The sequence below is a fragment of the Aquarana catesbeiana genome, linkage group LG03 (assembly GCF_042186555.1).
Source record: "Aquarana catesbeiana isolate 2022-GZ linkage group LG03, ASM4218655v1, whole genome shotgun sequence".
Taxonomy (NCBI): Eukaryota; Metazoa; Chordata; class Amphibia; order Anura; family Ranidae; genus Aquarana; species Aquarana catesbeiana.
This window is the reverse complement of record NC_133326.1, coordinates 651877821-651905524: the sequence shown is the minus strand read 5'-3', so window position 1 is coordinate 651905524 and position 27704 is coordinate 651877821. Positions and strand designations below refer to the sequence as shown.

At 42.1% G+C, this 27704-nt stretch overlaps 1 protein-coding gene across 1 annotated transcript in view; it reads left to right on the top strand.

Annotated features, from left to right (window-relative positions):
* The first annotated feature begins 875 nt into the window (after positions 1 to 875).
* CNN1 (calponin 1) overlaps positions 876 to 27704 on the top strand; it is a 68500-nt gene continuing 41671 nt past the window's right edge. Inside the window, exon 1 of the mRNA XM_073622663.1 lies at positions 876 to 1122. Within this exon, the coding sequence (XP_073478764.1) occupies positions 1063 to 1122 (60 nt within the window). The 5' untranslated portion in view covers positions 876 to 1062. The remainder of the gene's footprint in view (positions 1123 to 27704) is intronic.

Genomic DNA, 27704 nt, shown 5'->3' with positions numbered 1-27704 from the left:
ATTATAGAGGTAATAAGGCACTCGGGAGTTGGGTTACTGTAATAAGATATTATAGGGTAATAAGATACTGAGGAGCCGGGTTACTGTAATAAGATATTACAGGAGTTATAAAGCACTTGGGAGTTGGGTTACTGTAATAAGACACTCAGGAGCTGGGTTACTGTAATAAGATATTAGAACACTGAACACTTGGTACATTGCACTAAAATGGAATTTTGAAGCTGAGTTACTATAATAAGCTATTAAACATTTCAAATTTCTTCAAAGATCTCTCCCACTCCAGTGAAGTTAAATAAATCACGATGTATATAATATAGACACGGAGGGAATTCCAGACATATACTCTCCTTATAAGTCCTGGCCTATATACACACACAGGGCAGAGGATGAAAAGTGATAATTGATCTCTTGTATCTGTTTGTAGAGATGAATTTAAATGCTTCAAGAAGCTTACACTCTATCGTCTGACTGGTTTACTTTGAGCCTATATCATATTTTATTGCCCGTCTGTACTCTGCCCCCTTTCCTCTATGTATCCAGCTCTGCCCTATCCTGGATTCCTATGCTCCTTGTCTCATCTAATGATTGTTACTCTTTCATTTCCTGATTGTTGGCTTTGCTGCTCCGTATTTCACGCATTATCTGAGTCCCCTCCCTAATATTAACCCTTTGTGGCCCACTCTTGCTCAGATTAATTTTTCAGCCTCTATCATTCTTGATCTCCTGACTATTCCCCTCACTTCTCTCCTCCTCCTCCTCCTCCTCATTCTCCTCCTCCCTCTCCCTCTGCCATCATCACTCCAAAAAAATCCAAAGTTGGAAAGTCTGACACACTCCTGATATCTCTGACTATATAAATATATATATATTTCATTTTTTTTTTTAATACCAACATGTTGACATCACAGGGAATGCTGCTCCACCATTGGCCGGGTCTTGGACCAATCCTTGGCGCTCCTTGCAGACACACATCACCCAAAATATCAGACATTTAAAAACTTGCAGGAAAAGTTTTGAGAGCATCTTCTGACGGAGAGAGGTGAAGAGATTGAACTGTCAGCCATGTCAGCTCACTTCAACAGGGGCCCAGCCTATGGACTCAGCGCCGAGGTCAAGAGCAAGGTGAGCTGTGTTCAGAGGAGGGGGTGTTCTATGACTGGCCCAAGGAGCTGACACTTTAAAAGGTCACCGGTCAATTTCTTCATAGGCTGAAGAGCTGACTATTTATGTATCCATGCCTGTCTAGCCTAAAGAGGTGACATTTCAATACTATAGCAGTTTTAACACTTGACCAAAGAGCTGATACTTTACTTGTCTGTTAGTTCTGACAGCTGAGCTTTTGTTTTTATAGTGATTAGTATCTATGTAATCTGAAGAAGTCACACTTAATTCGTTTTTTTGTAGTAAAAGTACAGAGTATTGAGTATAGTAGATTTTTTTCTTTGACCGAAGAGTTTTATAGTATACTTGTCTTATATTAAAAGACCAAAAAGCTGACACTTTATACATAAATCATTATCTGAGTAGTCTAAAGTGCTGAAATTCTGGTACTACATTGGTCTATTTACCCTGGTATTGAGAGCACCTGCTTTGTTATTATAATGATCTATTCCCTTGTGTGAAGAGCTGACACTCTATCCCCTGGAGTGTCTGACATTTCGGTACTGCTGTGGTACTCGTCCATATCGCGCCAGTATGATATAGATAGTTAACACTGGCTTATAATCCCTGGTGTGAAGAGCTGACACTTTGTTACAATACCGCTCTATATTCCCTGGAATGTTTGACACTTTGATACTATAATAGTCTATATACCCCAGTTTGTTATAAAGAGCTCACACTCTATTATTATACTGGTGTCTATCCTTTGGTATGAAAAGATGATACTTTTTTTTACCACGTTGCTTTATATTACCTAGTATGAAGAGCTGACACTCTGTTACTGCATTGTTTTATATACCTCAGTATGAAGAGCTGACACTCTGTTACTACACTGCTCCATACTCCCTGATATGAAGAGCTAACACTAATATTAGACTGTTCTATATACCCCAGTATATAGAGCTGACACTCTCTTACTACACGGCTCCATACTCCCTGGTATGAAGAGCTGACACTCTATTACTACACTGCTTTATACTCCCTGGTATGAAGAGCTGACACTCTTTACTACACTGCTCTATACACCCTGGTATGAAGAGCTGACACTCTATTACTACACTGCTCTATACCCCCCCCCCCCAGTATTAGGAGCTGACACTCTATTCCTAGACTGCTCTATATACCCCCGGTATGAAGAGCTGACACTCTATTACTACACTGCACTATACCCCCCCCCAGTATAAAGAGCTGACGCTCTATTCCTAGACTGCTCTATATACCCCCGGTATGAAGAGCTGACACTCTATTACTTGACTTCTCTATATCCTCTGGTAAGAGCTGACACTTTGTAACTACACTGTTCTTTATCCCCCAACACTGTTTCCACACTGGTCCATATCCCCCATTATGAAGAGCTGACACTCTATTACTGCACTGGTCCATATTCCCCGGTATGAAGAGCTGACACTCTATTACTACACTGGTCCATATTCCCCGGTATGAAGAGCTGACACTCTATTACTACACTGGTCCATATTCCCCGGTATGAAGAGCTGACACTCTATTACTACACTGGTCCATATTCCCCGGTATGAAGAGCTGACACTCTATTACTACACTGGTCCATATTCCCCGGTATGAAGAGCTGACACTCTATTACTACACTGGTCCATATTCCCCGGTATGAAGAGCTGACACTCTATTACTACACTGGTCCATATTCTCCGGTATGAAGAGCTACACCGGTCTGTATCCCCTGGTATGAACTTGTGACAATTTGTTAGTATATATTTGAATTTTCCTCTAGCCCGTAGACCTTATATTTCATAAATACCTTATCTATGTGTATCTATTCTAAAAAATAAAGGATGATATACTTGCTCTTTATCATTCCAGCCCAAAGAGCTAACTCTTAAATAGTACAGTATTCTATATATCTCCACTCTGAAGAGCCAACACTTTATTAATACTCTGCTATGACTCTCTGAACTGCTGCTTTATGTCTGTCTGGTCTGAGGACACTTACACATATAGTGATATGTCTATGCATTGTCCAAAGAGCTTACGCTTAAAGCTGAACTTAGGGAAAATGAAAAGTCCTGTGGCCACACTGCAGGATTAACGTCTCTTTCAGGTCTAGGGGGACCAGGCACTGCAGTTGTTCTTAACCTGTCCCTGCAGCCTGTTCTCCTCCAAATTCTGGTGGCCTAAAGGTCTTCTAACATCATCAAGACCAATGCAGGGACCATAGCTCTGCACCGGACTTGAGGATGCCAAGGAACAATCCACTGTCAGAGCGCAGGGGTGTGCCATCTCCCGGGAGAGGGGGGCCAGGTAGGTAAAAGGGCTTTTCCTGTCCTCTGGACAAAAACAAGCATTTAAACCTTGCAGCGTGGGCTCAGAAGGACTGTTATTTTTTCCGGAGTTGGTCTTTAATATTCCATCCTGAAGAGTTTGTGGATTTATAGTCGGAATGGCTGGCAGTGTAAATATTCTTGATTGTTTTTTATTGGTCTATAGAGTGACACGGGACTTTTTGGTCTGTCTGGTCCAGCAACGAGATACGGTATAAAAATAATAATCTCCATACAACTGACAATTGATGAATGAATGGAACTCTAGAGGTCCATTTACTCCAAAATCAAATGCTAAAAGCACAGTTTCAAAGACATTCGTCAAATTGTCAGAAGTATTGAAGATTTTTGTTTTAACGTTCGTTTAAAAATCTACTGGTGTGTGGCCAGCTTAACATACTGGAGCCATAGATAGCCCAGAATAATGTTTTCAGTCCACCAAGGGTTTGTTCTCACTTGCTTTGGTCACTGAAGAATGATCCACGTTGGGATTGCTCTTCAGAAAACATTTGACAGGCGTTGGCCTAGCATTGCCCTGCAGCATGTTGTGATGTATTATCTAGAGTAGGAAATGCATGTATGTCCTATTCTTTTTATATTTTTAAAGGAAATACCGACTGAAATCATAGGACAGGGGTGTCCAAACTTTGGCCCATGGGCCACATCAGGCCTGCTACAAGATTGTATCCGGCCCACAGCTAGGGTCAGCGACATAAAGTTCACAGATTGATTGAGGATTAAGGTCAGCAGAGGCTGCCTATGGTCTCCGCTTCAATTCTCTTCCCCATGTAATGGGGGGGACTTTAATGCCAGGGGGACTCTGATGGGAACCCTGATGTAAGGGGGCTATAAGGGGAAACTTAATTTAAAGGGGGCTCTGATGGAGATCTTGATGTAAGGGGGGGCTCTGAGGTGAACCCTGAAGGGGGCGGTCTGATGAGGATCCAGATGTAAGGGGGGCTCTGATGGGGATCCTAATGTAAGGGGGGCTATGAGGGGAAACTTAATGTAAAGGGGGCTCTGATGGAGATCCTGATGCAAGGGGGGCTCTGAGGACAACCCTGATATAAGAGGAGCTCTGATGGGGACTCTGATGTAAAGGGGGCTCTGATGGGGATTCTGATGTAAGGGGGTCTCTGAGGGGAACCCTGAAGGAGTGGTCTAATGGGGATCCTAGTGTAAGAGGGTCTCTGAGGGGAACCCTGAAGGAGTGGTCTAATGGGCATCCTGATGTAAGAGGGGCTCTGAGGGCAACCCTGATGTAAGAGGAGCTCTGATGGGCACTCTGATGTAAGGGGGGCTTTTATAGGGATGCTTATGTAGGGGGGCTCTGATAGGAAACCTGATTTAAGGGGGGTTCTGATGGGAACCCTGATCTAGGGGGGGCTCTGATGGGGACTCTGATGTAAGGGGGGATTCTGATGGGAATTCCCATGTAAGGGGGTGCTCTGATGGGGATCCTGATGTAAGGGGATCCTGATGTAAGGGGGGTTATGAAGGGTACCCATATGCAAGAGGCTGATTGGCTGCAGTCGCTGGTTGAGGAAATATTTCCAACATGTCCCTTCGACAGAAGTCATTCAAATGATTGACTTCTGCCCAGCGTGAATGGCCACACACTGATCATAAGTCAGCTGGTCTCTGATGAAACAGACAAATTTCTGTCAGTTATACAATAACTGGGTGCCCTTATCTAATCAGAGGAGCCAAAACTCTAATACAATAAGTAGGAGCCCTTAACTGATCTGAGGAGCTGACACTCTAATACATATATAATGACCACTGATGGAGAGTATAGCTGGTGGAAGTGATCGTGCGAAAAAAAAACAACATGCTGGTTGTCCTGAAGTCAATCGATATGTCGACTTCAGTACAGCGAGTTTGCCAATTGATGGATCGGCTCAGCAGGAAGTTCGATCCGTCTATGGCAGCCTTGATGCAATAACTAGGAGCCCTTATCTGATTAGATGAGATGACAATCTGCCTTCAACTGATCTGATGCACTCTAATGATGACCACAAACATATAGATTTCACTCATCAGTTGATATCCCCACCCATGATAAACAGTGTGGATAAAGGAATCTCCCCTGCTCATGACTACTGCATCTGATAGGATGCTGTCACTGTTCGGCCGATAATGCTCAGTGGATTTCTAAATTGACTTGTGTGAAACCCGGTGATGTCCAGCTCCTTCGTTTTTTTTTTCAGTCAAAGTTTCTAAATAGGTCCGATAGGGCCACCCATGGATCAAATTTCTATTCAACAAGAAATGGCCAAAATTGGAGCCATGTATAGCAGGCTGAAGTGTGGAGGGATTTGTTGGAAAGTAGCGACCAATTTGCGGCATCGGTTTTCGTTGGATGCTTGAAGCATAGCAGTATTATTGTCCCCGTCATGTGTATTTTGAGAATGTTTGGTTTTTTAAAAGAAGCGTTTGCCTCTGTTAATTGATAGATCTTTCATTTGAAAGGACATTCGTAAAAAAGATCTTTCTCGGATCTGGTGAGCACTGCCAGACATCTATGGCTGGCTTATCACACTAAGAAATCTTCCTCATCTGCTGAGCCTACTCAAGGTTGTCAGTATTGTGTGTATGGAATAGACGCTCGCACACAGCCAACACATGGCAGGTGGCCTCCCAGTGTTCTGTGCTTCTAAAACATGAATTGGCAGCACTGGGTGATTCTACGACCACGCTATGAACCTTTTGTTGACAGAATACGATAGCTATAAATAAAGCAGCTGTTAGTGAGGAGCAGCAGATTTGTTCACATTTGGCCACAGATGGATTGACTACTGTGTGATTGGTCTGCCAATGTCGGAGAGAGAAGACAACAGTCCTTAGTTAAACCTTTCTCCACATTTTTTTTACATATGATATTATAAATCAAGGAAATGTGAAATGAGCCCATGAGCAATATTGACGACTAATAATAATGATTATTTACAAAAGAATTCCAGGTATGGATATTGTTACTATTACATTGGTCCAGCTCGGTCCAACAGGTCCAACATAGTTACATTGGTCCAGCTTGGTCCAATAGACTCCAACAGGTCCAACATAGTTACATTGGTCCAGCTTGGTCCAATAGAGTCCAACAGATCGAATAAAGTTACATTGGTCACGCTTGGTCCAATAGAGGCCAACAGGTCCAACATAGTTACATTGATCCAGCTTGGTCCAATATAGTCCAACATAGTTACATTGGTCCAGCTTGGTCCAACCGATGCCAACAGGTTCAACATAGGTACATTGGCCCAGCTTGATCCAATAGAATCCAACATATTCAACATTGTTCAATTGGTCAAGCTTGGTCCAATAAAGGCCAACAGGTCCAAAATAGTTACATCGGTCCAGATTGGTCCAATATAGTCCAACATAGTTACATTGGTCCATCTTGGTAGAACATAGTCCATCAGGTTCAACATAGTTGCATTGGTCCAGCTTGGTGCAAAGGAGTCCAAGATGTCCAACATAGCTACATTGGTCCAGCTTGGTCCAATAGAGTCCAACAGGTCCAACATAGTTACATTGGCCTAGCTTAGTCCAATATAGTCCAACAGGTTCAACATAGTTCCATTGGTCCAGCTTGGTCCAATATAGTGCAACAGGTCCAACATAGTTACATTGGTCCATCTTGGTAGCACGTAGTCCAACATAGTTACATTGGTCCAGCCTGGTTTAATAAAGTCCAACAGGTTCAACATAGTTACATGGGTCAAGCTTGGTCAAATAATGTCCAACGGGTCCAACATAGTTACCTTGGTCCAGCTTGGTCCAATAGAGTCCAATAGGTCCAACATAGTTACATTGTCCAGCTTGGTCCAATAGAGTCCAACAGTTCCAACATAGTTACATTAATCCGGCTTAGTCCAATTGAATTGATTAGGTCCAACACAGTTACATTGGTCCAACTTGGTCTTATAGAGTCCAAGCTGAATCAATGTATCTATCCAAAAATAACTATACCTGGAATGCATCTTTAAAATACATCTAAAGCCATAATTGATTTTTTTTTTAGTTTTGGATAGAAGAGGGAAGATGTAGACCCTCTGTAAGGTTTTTATAATTGTCCGTGTCCCTGCTGGGGGAATTCACCCTCACCATTTGTCCTAGTGACCATTGTCCTTGAGGCAGAATATGATGGATAGAAAGCATTTATTGTAAAAGCATGCAGCAAAATTCTGATGCCATACATTTGGCAACTGTATCACTCAACATAAAAAGATGAAAAGACTTCACCACCCGCAAATTTAGTAAATATAAAAACTATTGGCAAATCTTTGGACTGGGTATATCTGGAACCAGCTGTAACAGTCGGGCCATTGACAACTGTAAATGTTGTACAGCATATCATTTGATGGCATTTTGGCAGACCCTTCCTTGCAGCTACCTTGCTCTGTCTGCAGGTATTGCAGGTGTCATTATGCTGATGCTTCTATATTATCTTCATATTAATATTATTGTGAAGTGCTCACCGAAGCAGACACCTGATATTTTGTAGACTTTGTTGAGAATTGGTCAGTCTATATTAAAGGCACTGATGTCAGCAATGTGCACTATAAATTGTGTAAGGTATTGTGGGATGGGCTTCTTGTATAGCTAGACATGATAAGACCATATTGACAGAAGCCTAAAGCTAGCTCAAATTTTATCTGATTCTTGCTGAAATGGGCAAAATTCGAGCTGCACGTGGCCCTGCAAGCACCACTCAGCTCAACAAAATTTAGTTAAAAAACTGACAGAGCTGAACATTGGCTGCATCCTCTCAGATTCAGTCACTGTTTGGTACTTAGGCTGCCTTGGTAGCCTGAATACAATAGCTGGTAGAGATTCCTCTATCCATCCTGTTTAGCATGGATGGAGCAATTGATTGTCCTTTGGGTGTTGAAAGACCATCTAAAAGAAATGGGCTCTTTTAACACAACTCAATGCAAAAAACTCATACGTTAAATACGCTCAAAGCTGTGAAGGGGGCCTTAGAGTGACATGGCCCTTAGGCTCCATGAAGTCACTGTCACATCTTTTCTTCTAGTTTTGATCCCTGTTAGGTTTTTATTGGCGCCATTGCCCCTCTAGGAACACAGACATTCTTTTTTTGTTGTGAGGGAAGTTTCTTTACAATTGTCACCACAACAGGAGTAAAGGGAAAGTCTTCCAATGGGGACACAAGTTCCGATGACAACTGTCAAAGGTGGGAATTACTCTTACCTATTGGATACAGAAACTGCAGGGCAATCTCACTGATGGGGAAAGTGACAGATGTTCCACTATATATAAAACTAAAAAGGTTTTGACTGGAGCTAAGCTTTCTTAAAATTAAATACATAACTGAAGTGTTTTTGCTTAGTGCCTGCCCTCAAAAATCAGCTTTAAAGGAATTCTGTTGCTAAAGTAAAAATGAAAAAACAAAAGCCCCTGCAAAAGAAGATCCCTTTAGTGGATTCTTTGCCCTGTTGCAGAGCAAAGTCACCCAAAGAATCTTCACATATGACACTTCTGGGTGGCCACGTGCCTTTGCCCCCATCTGTGCTCTGTGGTTCCTTCCACCTGCCAGTAGTGGAAATGGGGCTGGCTGTAGGAACTACAGAGCATGTGAGGGTTACACAGGCATCCAACACACCCAGAAAAGTCAGATGTTAAGATTTTTTGGGTGACTTTGCTCTGCAAAAGAGTGATGATTCCATGAACATGTTGTTTTTTGTTTTATTTCAGTAACTGAATTGCTTTCCGCATATGATTGGAACTGAAGAAATTCTTACATTTGGCTTAATGTACAACATCAACACATGTAGTTCCTGCTCCTAATGGGAGTTATTAAGTATTGTAGGCCTAGTAGGCCAGCCTAGACATTTCCTGGTTGGCTTTTCCTTGGGAATTCTGAGCTCTTGAGCTAACTGTGATTTATTCCAATTCGTATAAGTCTTCCCCTGGGGTCTACTTTTAGCTTGACATGCAAATGTCAACTTTTCCAGTAAAAGGTAAGCCTGGTCCGTCCCCTCATTTCCTACCTACTTAATCATCCTTTAATGTAAGGGTATTTCACTGACCAATAGGGAGATTCCTGAACTGGAATGATGTTGGAGCCAGTCTTAACTTCACAGACTTTTTTAGACTTTTTGTTGGTTTTGACATGTTAATACTCAGTGTTCACAATGCTGTGCTACTATAGTCCTATGTTCTTCCATGTTTATTGTATTGTCTTGTCCTACTTTAGTCCTATGTCCTTCCACATTCTTGTATTGCCTTGGCCTATTTTAGTCCTATGTTCTTCTTCATGTCTTGCATTGTCTTGGCCTACTTTAATCCTATGTCCTTCGAAGTGTCTTGTATTGTCTTGGTCTACTTTAGTGCTATGTCCTTTGAAGTGTCTTGTATTGTCATGGTCTACTTTTAGTCCTATGTTCTCCCTCTTGTCTTGCATTGTCTTGGCCTGCTTTAGTTCTATATTCTTGCATGTGTCTTATATTGTCTTGGCGTACTTTAGTTCTGTGTCCTTCTAAGTGTTTTGTATTGTCTTTCTATACTTTTAGCCTTGTGTCTTTCTGTGGGTCTTGCATTGCCTTGGCATACTTTACCCCATGACCATCAAAGCCTCTGGTATTGTCTTGGCATACTTTAGTCCTGTGTTCTTCCACATGTGTTATATTGTCTTGGTGTACATTAGTCCTATGCTCTTCCATGTGTCTTGTGTTGTCTTGATGTACTTTAGTTTTATTTTCTTTCACGTGTCTTGTATTGTCTTGTTGTACCTTAGTCCTATGTTCTTCCACATGTCTTTTATTGTCTTGGTCTACTTTAGTCCTATGTTCTTTCACGTGTCTTGTATTGTCTTGGTCTATTTTAGTCCTCCGTACTTCCACATGTCTTGTATTGTCTTGGTGTACTTTAGTCCTACATTCTTTCACTTGTCTTGTATGTCTTGGTCTACTTTAGCCCTATGCACTTTCATGTGTCATGTATTGGCTTGGTCTACTGTAGTCCTATGTTCTTTTGCTGTTTTCTTTTTACCATGCCTCTACTAGCAGACGGGGCTAAGGAAGAGTTAGGAGTGACCCTTTGAAAAACATTACATTAAAATCAGCAATTTAGCACTTGTGATTGTGAGAGTGGTGGGTGGTTACTACATGAAGAAGCTGAGAAATTTCAGTTTACATCACAGAAGACTTGCCAACAGCAATAAATCAGTCATAACTTCTGCACATTTGCCGTATTTAGAAACAACCGAACTAGAGACGCTTAAATCCTGAACTATTATGTCCGTATAACAGAAATGTGATGAAATATGGCATATAGAGGTCATCCACTATGGAAAAAACTGGCATTGTTGTAACCTTCATGTGGTTTGAGACAGTAGAGAAGCAATTTGATGTAATTTTGAGGATGAGATATTTTGGCGTCAATTGGCAACTGTAAATTGATTGCGTATATGAAAGAATCTAGGTACCCTGTACCAGAATAGTAGGATGAGATTTCACGCCTGGAGGAACAGACTACAGGGTTACATCAATGTTTTATTTTAAGCTACAGGTGTAGTAATTTTGAAAGATAAAGGTGTCAGCAGGCTTGCACATGTACCTGCATATGCGTGCTGTCATGTGCTGAAGGCTGCTCATAAACAAGTATGCAAGTGTGTATGTGATGAACACATACAGCTAGTGATCATGTTATTTGAAGATAATCACCTGATACATTTGGGGTGTTTTTTCAAACCAATACATTTCCAATAAACCCTAAATTGTACAAGGATAAAAAAATTAAAAAATGAAATATTTACTGTATCTCCAGGCAAAACATTATTTTTAGTTTTGGATAGAGAGCAGAAGGGTAAACCCTCTCTCGAGTTTTTCTTGGTGTCCCCATTGGGGAGATTCATCCCACAATTTCTACTGGTGACCATTGTCAGAGAGAAAGAAAAAGAAGGGAAATCCAAAATTTTAGAATTATCCCTAGAACAAGGAAAGGGGAAATCTTCAAATGGGGACACCTGCACCCAGGACTTCTATTAAACATTTTTAAAGATTTGCTCTAACTTCCAGTTACATCTGGCAATAAATATCTGAGATCATGGAGAACTGTTTTTTGCTGGCCTGTTGCCTTCACCCCAATACTTCCCTATCGACCCAGTGCATTTATTAACCAGTAGGAAAATGTAAATGGGTGGGGCTGAGCTGAGTGTATCAATGCCAGCTCTGGTCACTATTGGAGGTAATTTTTGGATGCATGCAGGCACCTGGAGTCCTCCACTCTAAAGATGGCAACATGCCAGGAGAAGTTCATTTGAACTTTTGTTCAAAATTCTGTAAAATCTTTTGTCAGAGCATTCAACTTGCCATGGACTCAACAAATTTTGTTTGAAAGCCCTTAAAATGTTCTCCTCATCTGCCGCTTAAAGGGAATCCCAGAAATATTATACAGGTTTCGAAAAACGAAAGTCACATTTAGTTAGAATTTTGTTAATTCGGATAAGAATTGTGCAACATTTTCACTCCTTCTTTTGAATTTTCTTGTCACTGTTGTCAAAAATGATTACCGATTCGATCCCACTAACCATTAGAAAATCTAAAAAATTTACATATTCTAATAAAATTGTATTGGAGTATGGCCAGCCCCACTCCATGGCTCGTTTTTTGTCTAGGGCATTGAAGAAAGCTTATTCTCCCCCGATCCTCTGGTCCACCTACAAACGGCGCTCCCCACGATCCATTGGTGGACTGTTCCTGATGTCCCGATGTCCAGAGTAGGTCTATGGGTGTGATGACATCAGGACCAGTCCACCGCACAAGACCGCTAGACCGGGGGGGTTGTTGTGCAGGGAGGATCGGAGGACTGGGTAAGTATACAGTATATCCATTCTCCAATCCCCTAGACAAAAACGAGCAGTTAACTCATACTGCATGGAAAAACCTTTTTTTTTTGCTCGGAGTTGGGATTTAGGGACCCAAGGCCACTTTACCAGCTAAGGAAAGCTCAGGGACTTCTTTTAAACTGCATAATATATAGATTGCGTGTGCAGACACAGGCAGTTTAAAGACATGATTTGTAATACAAAAAATGGAAAAAAAAATGAGAAGAATGAGCTACAAGTTATACTGACGACACTGAAAAAAACACTGTAAATCCAATAGGAAAAATCAAACCAACTTTAATAAGCATTTATGTTTGTACAGTGATAATAAGACAAATGGGTAGATATTTCATAAAGGGTAGAAAAAAAAATGTAAGTGAAAGTTGTAATGTATTTCTATTGGAGTCATCATTAGAAGCTTTCTCATAGGGGTTCCCTCTCCCCACCATTCCCTTCTTTAACTGTTATGGACATAGGCAAGATGGATATCCTCTTGACAAATGTTGTACATGTTGTCCTGATTTCCAGTTTGTGCCCATATACAGTTCTATTTTAACCATCGCAACCAATGAGATGCCAACATTTCTTCACTGCAGCTGAAGATAATAGGGAAAGTCTGAAGGAGAACCTGGTAACCATCAGGACCCTTCATGCCAGTAACGCCTTACACTGCGCAGTATTCATATACAGCAATGCATACACATTGACTCATACCGCCAGGCACAGGTGTCATAGAGCAACACATTTTATTATGTTTGAGCTTTTTAATCAGGTTTACTCCATGAAATTTTGGTCCATTTTATAAATCATTCTCTGACGTCGTTCTTTTTTTATGTCTGTCTCAGGATCATTTTTGGGCCCACAAATTTTCAGTTTTAGTAGTCTGTTGTTAAGAATGATTATCTACATCTCACTGTTTATATGAATAAAAAAGTACACCCATGGTATGGAATTATAATGCTCAACATACCAAAATCCCATGGTAAAATTACACTGTATACCCTTAAGGACCCTTAAAAAAAGAATACAAAAATAATATAAATATATATATTATATTACTAATTACTAATGTGTGTGTGTGTGTGTATATACATACAGTGCCTTGAAAAAGTATTCATACCCCTTGACATTTTCCACATTTTGTCATGTTACAACCAAAAACATAAATGTATTTTATTGGGATTTTATGTGATAGACCAACACAAGGCGGCACATATTTGTGAAGTGGAAGGAAAATGATAAATGGTTTTCACATTTTTTTTACAAATAAATATCTTAAAAATGTGGCGTGCATTTGTATTCAGCCCCCATGAGTCAATACTTTGTAGAATCACCTTTTGCTGCAATTACAGCTGCAAGTCTTTTTGGGGATGTCTCTACCAGCTTTGCACATCTAGAGAGTGACATTTTGCCCATTCTTCTTTGCAAAATAGCTCAAGCTCTGTCAGATTGGATGGAGAGCGTCCGTGAACAGCGATTTTCAAGTCTTTCCACAGATTCTCAATTGGGTTTAGGTCTGGACTTTGACTGGGCCATTCTAACACATGAATATGCTTTGATCTAAACCATTCCATTGTAGCTCTGGCTGTATGTTTAGTGTCGTTGTCCTGCTGGAAGGTGAACCTCCACCCCAGTCTCAAGTCTTTTGCAGACTCTAACAGGCTTTCTTCTAAGATTGCCCGGCATTTGGCTCCATCCATCTTCCCATCAACTTTGACCAGCTTCCCTGTCTCTGCTCTGCTGAGGAAAAGCATCCCCACAACATGATGCTGCCACCACCATGTTTCACGGTGGGGATGGTGTGTTCAGGGTGATGTGCAGTGTTAGTTTTCCGCCACACATAGCGTTTTCCTTTTAGGCCAAAAAGTTCCATTTTGGTCTCATCTGACCAGAGCACCTTCTTCCACATGTTTGCTGTGTCCCCCACATGGCTTCTCGCAAACTGCAAACGGGACTACTTATGGCTTTCTTTCAACAATGGCTTTCTTCTTGCCACTTTTCCATAAAGGCCAGATTTGTGGAGTGCACGACTAATAGTTGTCTTGTGGACAGATTCTCCCACCTGAGCTGTGGATCTCTGCAGCTCCTCCAGAGTTACCATGGGCCTCTTGGCTGCTTCTCTGATGAATGCTCTCCTTGCCCGGCCTGTCAGTTTAGGTGGACGGCCATGTCTTGGTAGGTTCGCAGTTGTGCCATACTCTTTCCATTTTCGGATGATGGATTGAACAGTGCTCTGTGAGATGTTCAAAGCTTGGGATATTTTTTTATAACCTATCCCTGCTTTAAACTTCTCCACAACTTTATCCCTGACCTGTCTGGTGTGTTCCTTGGCCTTCATGATGCTGTTTGTTTACTAAGGTTCTGTAACAAACCTCTGAGAGCTTCACAGAACAGCCGTATTTATACTGAGATTAAATTACACACAGGTGGACTCAATTTACTAATTAGATGACTTCTAAAGGCAATTGGTTCCTCTAGATTTTAGTTAGGGGTATCAGAGTGGGGGCTGAATACAAATGCACACCACACTTTTCAGATATTTATTTGTAAATAAAATTTGAAAACCATTTTCCTTTCAATTCACAATTATGTGCCACTTTGTGTTGGTCTATGACATAAAATCCCAATAAAATACATTTACGTGTTTGGTTGTAACATGACAAAATGTGCAAAATTTCAAGGAATGGGAATACTTTCTCAAGGCACTGTATACATATATATATATATATATATATATATATATACACATATACACACACAAAATAATTAAACAATTTATATTACAACATTTATAACAATAATATATATATATATATATATATATATATATATATATATATATATATATATATATATATATGTGTATATATATATATATTATATATAATGTTTATATAGGCAACGTGCCTTAATCTACATCAACATATTCTTACTTTTTCTAAAATTGTTAATGCTAGTCTACCCTAAGATGTTTTTCGACTTCATATACAAGTGATCCTAAAATAAAAAATAATATTTTTATTGCATGATATCATGAGCTTGACCCTTTGGTTGCAAGCACCTCATTTGTGCTACATTGATTTCAATACTCTGGAAGTGACGCACATGTTATCTAGGGGTTAAATTCATGTCATAATTATTTCAAGTCTTTCAGGCATGTTGTAGGGAAAATTTCCATCTATGCTCATTGGGTGGTATGTGTAACAAGTCTCATTGTTGCTGCCTCTGCAGGCTGTCCTATAATTCTTATTACTGCAAACCTAGGACTGCGCTTTTATCAGTGTCTCAGATCTAACTGTCAACAGGAATAAAATACGCCAATCTGTTTTAATGATCGGGTTATGGATATAAGTGCACCATTGTAAAAAAACAAAGCAAAAATATCTCGTAAATTCCTCTTCTTACACCATTTATATGTTCAGAGATTTCAGTATCACTATTTCCAGAAATTCCTTATGAACTTCAATGTCTGGCAGATGAACATTTAAAACAGAAGAAAACAAAGAAGGGAGAGGAGAGACAGACAGATTGTATTTATATGGCTTGGTTTGCTCCTTGCTCATTCCTTCAGAAGATGGGGTGGCATTGTGGGTAGGTAACCCTACAAGAATTTTTCGGATACTCTGATATAAGTAATCATCTATAGACAAGGCAACTGAAAGAAATCCACAGAATGGTTAATCTCTACAGAATACCTTGGGGACAACAGGAACCAGGCAATGGTACAGACTTGCTTGCTTTGTCTGAATATATTAAATGAGCACATAGGTTTTCAAGTACCCTACTTGAGAATTTAGGACTTGGACAACTTTAGAATGGAATGGAGAAAGAAGGTATGATCTGAGCTTTGCTTGAGTTTCTAGCTTACAGGTGGAGATAAAAGAAACATGTCAGGTGACAAATCAGGAAGCTGCTTTTGCAAGCCATTGGATGTAACAATTAGAAGGTACCTATATCATGATCTGGATCAACAAGAACCTTCACAGATACAACAAGCCCAGAAATTGTTCCTGAAAAACAAGTTGCCAATGGTGTCAATGGTGTTCCCTTATTTTTGCTCACGCGGGTTCCACGTAAGCGTTATACACCAATAAGCCATAACTTTATGACCACTCCACATAACCCTTCGAGACATGGATTCCACTAGACCTCTGAAGGTATGCTGTGGTATTTGGCACCAAGCCATCAGTGTCAGATTCTTTAAGTCCTGTAAGTTGCAAGGTGGGGTCTCCATGGATTGGACTTGTTTTTCCAGTACATCCCACAGGTGCTCGATTGGATTGAGAACATGTGGAACTTGGAGGCTAAGTCAAAGCTTTAAACTCAATGTTGTGTTCCTCAAACAATTCTTGAATTCATTAGACCAGGCCACCTTCTTCCATTGCTACGTGGTCCAGTTTTGATGCTCACGTGCCCCTTGTAGGTGCTTTTGGCCGTGAATATAAGTCAACATGGGCACCCTGACCGGTCTTCGGCTACACAGACCCATATGCAACAAACAATGAGCGTCGTTCAACCACTGTGTGTTCTGACACCTTTCTATCGGAACCAGCATTATTTTTTTCAGCAATTTGAGCTATAGTAGCTCTTCTATTGGATTGGAATACACAGGTCAGTCTTTGCTTCCCTTGTGCATCACTGAGTCTTGGCCGTCCATGACTCTATCTCTAATTCGCCTGGTTTTCCTTCCTTGAACCACTTTTAGTAGGTCCTGATTACTGCACACCATGAACTTCCCACAAGACCTTGAGTAGCTCAAATCCTTATGCTTTCCCATTTTTTCTGCTTTCAAAGCATCAATTTCAGGGACAACATGTTCACTTTCTGCTTGATATATCCCACCCACTTTCAGATGTCATTGTAAAGAGGTAATCACTTCAATTTACCTGTCAGTGTCATAATGTTATGGTTAAAGGTAATGCATGAGAGTAGGGGTCTTACCTTTTTCTTTAGGAGGACTTTGGAAGCCATGTAAGTCTCCCTCTATTTGTGCTGGTCATTGTTGTATCGCTGCTTTAGGTTGCCTCTTTTTGTATTCTCCGATAATCTATCAAAGCTTACCAATGCTGCTGTATAATTGTTGTGCTGGGGCCCTTTTTGACATTTCTTCATTTGTCGGTACTATATTGGCTGTGACAGGTCAATGGAAAGCGTCCGGCCTAATGACAAGGGGACAAGCTTTGCAGAACCAGAATTTGAGAACATTAAAAAACTGTTTTCTGGCATGTCACACGTCAATGATGAGGTTAAAATATAGCAGAAATTATTTATACATTAATGCTCATGCACCAATGCCTGTGTTAGCATGCATTGCATTCAGACAGTCCATTGAAACAGATTCATCAAAACACCCCAAAAATTGGACATGTCACAAATTTTTTGCCACAATGCACTATGGTGCATTGCTGTTGCAGTGCATGTGCATTACCTTAGTGTGTTGGGGTGCTATTCAAAATGAATGCCACCACAACGCGTCAAAGCATGTATTGTGGTTACTGTGCACAGTAATGTGTGTGCTCTCAGAAAACATAGATGTAAATCGGCCCTTATTGTGTACTGTTATAAAAAAATAAACTTTCAAGTGAGAGCAGTATCTGAGCTGGAGACCATTCAACACATGATTCCCAGCACCAGTGTACAAAAATACCCCGTATAAAAAATGACCCACAATCTGCTGGGCAAATGTTTACTGCTGCTGGCCTCACAGAGTAAGGCACTTATGAAGGGACTCCTCTACAGAATGGTGGCCTATACAGCAAGATATGTAATTTGGAGTCTGTCCCTCTTACCATGGGGTGACCCCACCCAGGGGGAGCTATGTGTCATGGGGTCTGTCCCTCCCACTACAGGGTGACACAAACAGGGGGAGCTATGTGACATGGAGTCTGTTCCTCTTACTACAGTATGACACCACACAGGAAGAGATATGTGACATATGTGAGTCTGTCGCACCCATGATAAGGTGACACAGACTGAACTTTGAACGGATGTAGAGGAGAGAATACCCAAGGTACAACTTATGTAGGAGGATTTGTTTCATCTCTGTGTATGTCACTTAACTGGGTTTATGTAAGGGTTTACAACTACTTTAATTAAATTAACTTCACATCAAAAGCCTTCCTTCACTTTATAGCCCCCCCCCCCCCCCAATTACATCAGACACCTTCCTTAAGAAGTTCCCCTATCACATCAGAGCTCTTCCTGTCACATCAGAGGCCCCCAATCACATCAGAGCTCTTCCTATCACATCAGTGGTCTCCCCATTATGTCAGAGGTTCCCCCATCACATCAGAGCCCCCCCCCCCCCATCACATCAGAGCTCTTCCTATCACATCAGTGGTCTCCCCATTATGTCAGAGGTTCCCGCATCACATCAGAGCCCCCCCCCCATCACATCAGAGCTCTTCCTATCACATCAGTGGTCTCCCCCTCAAGACAGAGGTCCCCCCATCACATCAGAGGCCCACCGTCACATCAGAGCTCTTCCTATCACATCAGTGATCTCCCCATCATGTCAGAGGCCCACCATTACATCAGAGCTCTTCCTATCACATCAGTGGTCTCCCCATCATGTCAGAGGTTCCCCCATCACATCAGAGGCCCACCATTACATCAGAGCTCTTCCTATCGCATCAGTGGTCTCCCCATCATGTCAGAGGTTCCCCCATCACATCAGAGGCCCACCATCACATCAGAGCTCTTCCTATCACATCAGTGGTCTCCCCATCATGTCAGAGGTTCCCCCATCACATCAGAGGCCCACCATCACATCAGAGCTCTTCCTATCACATCAGTGGTCTCCCCATCATGTCAGAGGTTCCCCCATCACATCAGAGGCCCACCATCACATCAGAGCTCTTCCTATCACATCAGTGGTCTCCCCATCATGTCAGAGGTTCCCCCACCAGAACAGAGGCCCCGCATCATGTCAGAGGTTCCTCCATCACATCAGAGCTCTTCTTATCATATCAGTGGTCTCCCCATCATGTCAGAGGTTCCCCCACCAGAACAGAGGCCCGCATCATGTCAGAGGTTCCCCCACCAGAACAGAGGCCCGCATCATGTCAGAGGTTCCCCCCATCGTGTCAGAGGTTCCCCCATCACATCAGAGGTTCCCCCATCACATTAGAGATCCCCCTCATGACGACAGAGGTTCCTCCATCACATCAGAAGTCTTCCTATCACATCAGAGGTCCTCCGTCAGGTCAGAGTTCCTCACCACGTCAGAAACTCCATATAGGTCAGAGTCCTCCCTTCACAATCACCTGGTCTTCTCATCACATAGGCCTCCAATCACATAGTCCCCTCTTCACATCAGCGCTCCACCATTTAGCTCCATTATTGTGGCAGAAGGTGGGAGGTTGAGCAGTTCTGGAGGAGCCAGACTTTCATCCTCTCCTAAATATTCGGGGTGTGCCATTTGTCCTGAGGCAGTATCATGCATTGCCATGGCACAGGTGGGCTGGCCACCAACACCGTATCAACAAGTGACACCCTGCATACTGCTCTAGAGCATCATTGGTTGATATGGTGCTGGCGGCTGGCCCTCCTGCACCATGGCACCTCATGACTCTGATCCCGAGCAAACTGAGTCCTGTGCTCACAGCACCTTGGGGGAACCAAAATGGCACCCCATTTGAGAAACATTTTGCAAAGACTAAGGATGGGTTATAACCCCTGTCCATTTTTTTTTGCCATCTGTGTCCCATTGGGGAGATTTCCTTTCATTTTTTGGCCCATAGCCAAACAGGAACTCTCTCCAAAGTGGATGGAGTCCCTGGTTGCACCAGAACTAGTGTCCTCCATAGGAGGGAAAAGTAAAAGAAAATCCCACATTTTGAGTTGTCACTGGAACAGGAATAAAAAGAAAATCTTCCAATGGAGACAACCAGGGACTCCGTCACTATGGAGGGATTTCCCCTCACATCCTGGTTTGGCTATGGGACAGGAAGTGAAGGGGAATCTATTCAATGGGACACAGATGGCAAAATAAATACTGACAAGATTTATAATCCTCCCTTACTCTATCCAAAATGAAATAAAACGTTTGCCTTAATAGTGGCCACATGCTTGAGTTTTAACAGTCAATCAATGTGCAATTCAATCAAAATGATCAAATCCGTAAAACAATCCAATAGCTATTAGCTATAACTTCTCTTCCAATCGATTTATGATGACCATACATTTGATAAATGATCAATTTATTTTCGATCGATCTCTTTTTTTATAGGAATATTGTTGACAACCCATTGGATTGATAGTTAAAATATGATTGTAATTTAAAATCTTAAATTATCAATCGCATCTCTGTTTCCATTCTCTTGTCTCATAATCTGATCCATCGAAATATGATCAATACATTTTTACCCTGGCAAATCAGCTCAGTTTGATCAAATCTGATCTAAACTGAGTCTAATGCTGTGTACACACGGGCGGACTTTGACTGGACTGGTCCGTCGGGACGAATATGTCGGACAATCCGACCGTGTGTGGGCTTCATCGGACCTGCAGCGGACTTTTTCGGTCGATAATCAGACGGACTTTAGATTTGGAACATGTTTCAAATCTTTCCGACGGACTCGAGTCCAGTCGAAAAATCCGCTCGTCTGTATGCTAGTCCAACGGACTAACAAGATCTTTTTTTTATTTTAACAAAAAGAACAAGATCAATTTAGGCAGGAGCCGATTACAGGAGAACTAATGGTGGTCATACACACTTTGATAAATGATCAATTTATTTTCCAATCGATCTTCTCAGATAGGAATATTATTATTATACAGGATTTATATAGCGCCAACAATTTACGCAGCACTTTACCATATAAAAGGAGACAATACAGATACAATACAATAAACTACAAGAGGATTAAGAGGGCCCTGCTCAGAAGAGTTTACAATCTAATATTCAATCTATAGTCGACAACCCATCCGATCAATATGTCACACACAGAGAAGTGGATCCCAATCAATAGTTAGGATACGATCAATACATACTATTCCAAATTATCGATCACATCTCTGTTTCCGCCATGTAATCTCATAATGTAATCGATCAAAATACAATCGTATTCATGACTAAAATATCTCAGTGTTGCCAATTGATGCAAAACAATCAATAATAATCTGCCCTGAACAATCTAATCGTCGTTCTGATTTTATTTAATCTAAATCTAGTCTAATGGTAGCCATCGGAAGATTTTCTTTTTAAAAACCGAAAACCGACGCTAGCGCAGCTATTGGCTACTGGCTATGAACTTCCTTATTTTAGTCCGGTGTACGTCATCACGTGCAAATCCGTCAAACTTTGGTGGTGTTCGTGTATAGGCAAGTCCGTTCGTTCAAAAGTCCGTCGGAAGTCTGTGAAAAGTCCGTCGAAAGTCCGTCGGAAAGACCGTCAGATCTTTGATGCCGAAAAGTCCACCAGTGTGTACACGGCATAAGGCCCCTTTCACACCGGCGAGGCTTGTCATGCAATTTGACAGGTCTAAATCGCCTGAGAAGTCGCTCCCTATTTTTCGGCAATGGAACCGTTCAAAATGGTGCGACGCCGACTTTGTGGTGCAGCACCGATTTGAAAAAGATGTTCCCTGCACTGTTTTTTGGTGATTTCAGGTGCGACTTGCATTGACATCTGTTCGCGAAGTCACACAGATGTCAGCCAAGCCGCACCTGAGGTCGCACTGACATGCGACTTTGAAGTCGTGCGATTTCAAGTGAAGTCGCGCAATTGCAAAGTCTGATTTGGTGTGAACGGGGGGGCTAAATCAATCAAAAGGGATCGATTGTTTGCGGATTTGATCATTTTAATTGAATCACACAGTGTATGGAGTCCCTGGTTGCACCAGAACTAGTGTCCCCCATAGGAGGGAAAAGTAAAAGAAAATCCCACATTTTGAGTTGTCACTTAAACAGGAACAAAAAGGAAATCTTCTGATGGCTACCATTAGACTAGATTTAGATGAAATACAATCAGAACGACGATTAGATTGTTCAGGGCAGATTATTATTGATTGTTTTGCATCAATTGGCAGCACTGAGATACTTTAGTCATGAATACGATTGCATTTTGATCGATCACACTATGAGATTACATGGCGGAAACAGAGATGTGATCGATAATTTGGAATAGTATGTATTGATCGTATCCTAACTATTGATTGGGATCCACTTCTCTGTGTGTGACATATCGATCGGATGGGTTGTCGGCTATAGATTGAATATTAGATTGTAAGCTCTTCTGATCAGGGCCCTCTTAATCCTCTTGTATTTTATTGTATTGTATCTGTATTGTCTCCTTTTATATGGTAAAGCGCTGCGTAAACTGTTGTCACTATATAAATCCTGTATAATAATAATATTCCTATCTGAGAAGATCGATTGGAAAAAAAAATTGATCATTTATCAAAGTGTGTATGACCACCATTAGTTCTCCTGTAATCGGCTCCTGCCTAAATTGATCTTGTTCTTTTTGTTAAAATAAAAAAAAGATCTTGTTAGTGTGTAGAGATTGGCTAGACACGTGTTCTGCATGCCGGTCCCGAACCCGAGCAACTGGGGAGGGTTTAGGAAAGACCTGGCTACCTTCTATGAAAAAAAAAATTAAAAAATTGCCAACTTTTTTTTTACGGAAAAAGGGCTTTCAAGTCGCGGCGCCTATCGAGTCGGATACACCTGAACTGTTACATACGTATAAAGCATGTTGGCCTTGTATGGATGGCGGGATCAGGGGGATCAGACCAAGCACATGGGGGGTCTCCCTCCCGCCGCAGACGCACAGCCCCCACCGCCCTCCCCTACGCCAATCACTTCGTACGCCATCCTGACAGAGAGCAGCCCTCGGTATAAATGACATATTTAGCAGTCTGGGAGCACAAGCGGCGGGCTGGCTTCGGTTAACCCCTCGCGAGTCCCAGCCAGCCGGGAGCTGCAGGGCTTCTTTACAAAGAACATAATCGTCCCTGGAAGCGAGCGAGCACCATATAAGGCTGCCTGCGCTCTCCCATGGAATGCCTCTACTATATAAGGTTATTGGTGAAGTTGGCTGTATACAGGGGGGACAGACCCAGGTGTGAAGGGTCCCCCCCTCCTTCCCCATTGCTCTTCACTCACATCCAACACCCCCCTCCTCCTCTTCCTCCCCATTCATACAGCCTGCTCGCATCACTAATTAGAACCTTGGCAATTAATGGCAATCCTGCAGCAGAACATTCCTGAATCAGAAATTCTCAGTCTGCGCTCGCAGGGAAGCTGATTTTTTTTTTTTTTTATGTAATTTTCTGGCTGGATGGCGGAGCTTTCTGGATGCGCGGCGGAGAGAAATAACAACTTGGATGAGGAAATATTTGACCTTTTAGCTATTTTTGGCAAAATTGAAAGCGGCATGATAATAAATGTCGCATACGTTAGAAGTGACGCAGCAATGGCCGCAAGCTTAACCCTTGTCTGTTTCAGTGTATAAATCAGAGGGGGGCGGCACGCCGCTCCACCCAAAACTGACATTGCGGTTTATGGCGGATAACAACGCTTTTACCCATTGGATTTTTAAAAAAAAATCTTTCTTGGTGATTTGCATTAAAAGCGGCATTATAATAAATGTTGCGTATGTTAGAAGTGACGCAGCAATGGCCGCAAGCTTAACCGTTGTCTGTTTCAGTGTATAAATCATAGAGGCGTCCGCACGCCGCTCCACCCTAGCTATTTTTGGGAAAATTGAAAGCGGCATGATAATAAATGTCGCGTACGTTAGAAGTGACGCAGCAATGGCCGCAAGCTTAACCCTTGTCTGTTTCAGTGTATAACTCATAGAGGTGTCCGCACGCCGCTCCACCCAAAACTGACATTGCGGTTTGTGGCGGATAACAAAGTTTTTCCCCATTGGATTTTTAAAAGAAAACCTATCTTGGTGATTTGCATTGAAAGCGGCATGATAATAAATATTACATACGTTAGAAGTAACGCTGTAATGGCTGCAAGCGCCGCAAGCTTAACCGTTGTCTGTTTCAGTGTATAAATCAAAAAAGCGTCCGCACTCTGCTCCACCCAAAACTGACATTGCGGTTTATGGCGGATAACAACGTTTTTCCCCATTGGATTAAAAAAAAAAAATCTTTCTTGGTGATTTGTATTGAAAGTGGCATGATAATAAATGTCGCATACGTTAGAAGTGACGCAGCAATGGCCGCAAGCTTAACCCTTGTCTGTTTCAGTGTATAAATCATAGAGGCGTCCGTACACCGCTCCACCCAAAACTGACATTGCAGTTTGCGGCGAATAACAATCGCTTTTTACCCATTGAATTTAAAAGAAAAAAAAACTTTCTTGGTGATTTGCATTGAAAGCGGCATGATAATAAATATTGCATACATTAGCAGTAACGCCGCAATGGCCGCAAGCTTAACCGTTGTCTGTTTCAGTATATAACTCATAGAGGTGTCCGTACGCCGCTCCACCCAAAACTAACATTGCGATTTATGGTGGATAACAACGTTTTTCCCCATTGGATTTTTAAAAAGAAATCTTTCTTGGTGATTTGCATTGAAAGCGCCATGATATAATAAATGTCGCTCACATTAGAAATGACGCAGCAATAGCTGCAAGCTTAACCCTTCCTCGTTTGTTTCAGTGTATAAATCATAGAGGTGTCCGTACGCCGCTCCACCCAAAACTGACTTTGTGGTTTTCGGGACGGATAACGATGCTTTCACTCAGCGTATTTTTTATTTTTTTTTTTTAACTCTTGGTGATTTGCATTTAAATTTTCTTTCTCCTGGTGCAGTAGAGGAGTCTCACTCTAGTGGCTGCACACTTAGGCCCCCTTCCCAGCTAACAATTTGGAATCAAGGGCAGAATGAGCACGATTCTGCCCGCAATTCCAGATTGCACTGAAATTTCTGCAAAACACGCAACAACTTGGGTACCATTCATTCTTAATAATGGCACCACCAAACGAAGTGTGAATTTGCTGCGATTGTCGCGAGTCAAAAATGCACGTCAATCCTGTCAAAATGTGCATGACAAAATTGCGTGAAGGTGGTCACCCAGAAAGGTGCGTGAGCTTCTTTTGCACGACAAATATGCATAGGTCATCTCATTGAAGGAGCTTCTCTACATGAACAGGCTGAAACATGTTTAACCACTTCAGATCTGAAAGATTTACCCCCCTTCCAGACCAGGCCATTTTTTGCGATACAGCACTGCGTTACTTTAACTGACAATTACGCAGTCGTGCGACGCCGTATCCAAATAAAACTGACGTCCTTTTTCTCCCACAAATGGAGCTTTCTTTTGGTGGTATTTGATCACCTCTGCGGTTTTGTTTTTTGCACTATAAATGAAAAAAGACCGACAATTCTGGAAAAAAAAGCAATATTTTTTACTTCTGCTATAAGACATATCCAATAAAAAAAGGTAAAAAATCAAATTTCTTCATCAGTTTAGCCCAGTATGTATTCTGCTATGTATTTTGGTTACAAAAATTCCCAATAAGTGTATATTGATTGGTTTGCATGTCATAGCATCTACAAACTATACAATATTTTTATGAAATTTTAATTTTTTAAATTTTTTTTTACTAGTAATGGCGGCGATTAGCGACTTATAGTGGGACTGCGACATTGCGGAGGACAAATCAGACACCTGACACTTTTTTGGGGACCAGTAACATTAATACAGTTAACAGTGCTAAAAATATGCACTGTTACTGTATTGATACTGACAGGGAAGGGGTTAATATCAGGGGCGATCAAGGGGTTAAATGTGTTCCTAGGGAGTGCTTGCTAACTGTGGGGGAGGTGCTTTGACTGTGGGAAGGCGGAGATCCGTGTTCCTGCTTAGCAGAGTCAAAGGATCTCTTTCTTCCCTACTGACAAAACAGTGATCTGCCTTGTTTACATAGGCAGACTGCTGTTCTGCCTCTCTCAGGAACGATTGGCAGGTCCCAATGGACATCAAGTCCGCGGGACCCGCTAATTGGCTGTTTGGACACAGCGGGGGCGGGTCCCCGGCTGCGCGCGTGCACGCCCCGGAAGTGCAAAATCACGTACCTGTACGTGATTTTGCACAGGAGAGCTGACTTGCCGCCGTATATGTCCTGCATAGGTCAGTAAACGGTTAAATTGCTCTAAAACAAAACGCAAACGGGAACACGCATTCCCAATACGAAAGGTATGAACAAGGCCTTAGGGCTCATTCACACAAGCTTTAATCTCTGAAAAGCGATCTGCATTCAGAGAGCATTTGACAGGTGGTAAGGGGGGTGTATAATTGCCTTCTCTCCGCCTGCTTTAACTCCTTGATTGCCTCACTAGAGCGTGGTTGCAGGGCGCTTGCTCACTCAAATGGGTCGCGTTCGGTGAGTGCTATGTCTGCCAAAAGCGACAGGGGGTATAATTCCGGCCATAGCCGCAGTGCATGTGTACATCCCTTTTGGCATTTATAGATGCGTTTAGAAAGCCTTTCTACCCGAGATGATGGTATAAGAATTCATACAATAGAAAACCAATGCAGAGGAGACGTCTGGAAAATGTTATTTAACGTGATGCAAAAGCATCAAAAACGGCTGCAATAGGCGCGTAATGGGCGTCCGTCCGTGGTATCAAAAATGTCAAAGTATGTCTAAACAAGCCCTTAAAGTGCACCTTCACCCCTTTTCTGTGGTTCCTCTCTCCTGCCCCCTCCCCTCTCTCTATGTGTGGCCCCCTGCAAACTGCCTCCTGGGATTTCTACATCACGCATCCCAGGAGGCAACTTGCAGGATCTCTTGCATGCACAGAAATGGCACATGGTTTCTGCAAGTTTACTGTTAGGGCCCACAGCATGTCTGCGCATGTGCAGGGGGTCCGGCACATGTGCAAACAGGCTGCAAGGATCTGCCATGTCCCATAAATCTGGCAAAGATCTCTGCAGCATGTCTGCGCATACACTGGATCTCAAATCAAGATGATGGCACCAGAAAGGAGCAGTGAAAGGAGAACTTTCCCTACAAGCAAGCCAACCCTGGACCCCAAGGACTAGTAAGTATGTTTTTGTTATCTCTTTTGAGGGAAAAGTTTTAGGATTTAAAAATCTTATTCTTGATAGTAAGGGCAGAGTTCCTCTTTAAAGAGGGACTTCAGAAATACTGTAGTTGCTGCCTTTTAAAAATGTACTTACCAGTACAAGGAATCCAGCACTGACTTCTTGCAACCAGTTCTTCTCACCGCTGTGGGTCCCCCAGGCCACCATCTTGGATTTTGGAATCAGCTCTCAGCTACGCATGTGTGAGAATGTGTGGTGCAATGAGTCTGGTCCTGTGACGTGTCCCATATGGCTACGGGTGGGACCAAGCAGATGCCATTTTCACCTAGGAAAGCATTGAGAAAGTGGGAGAGGGTACCTGTCAAAAAAAGGTACCCGTTCCC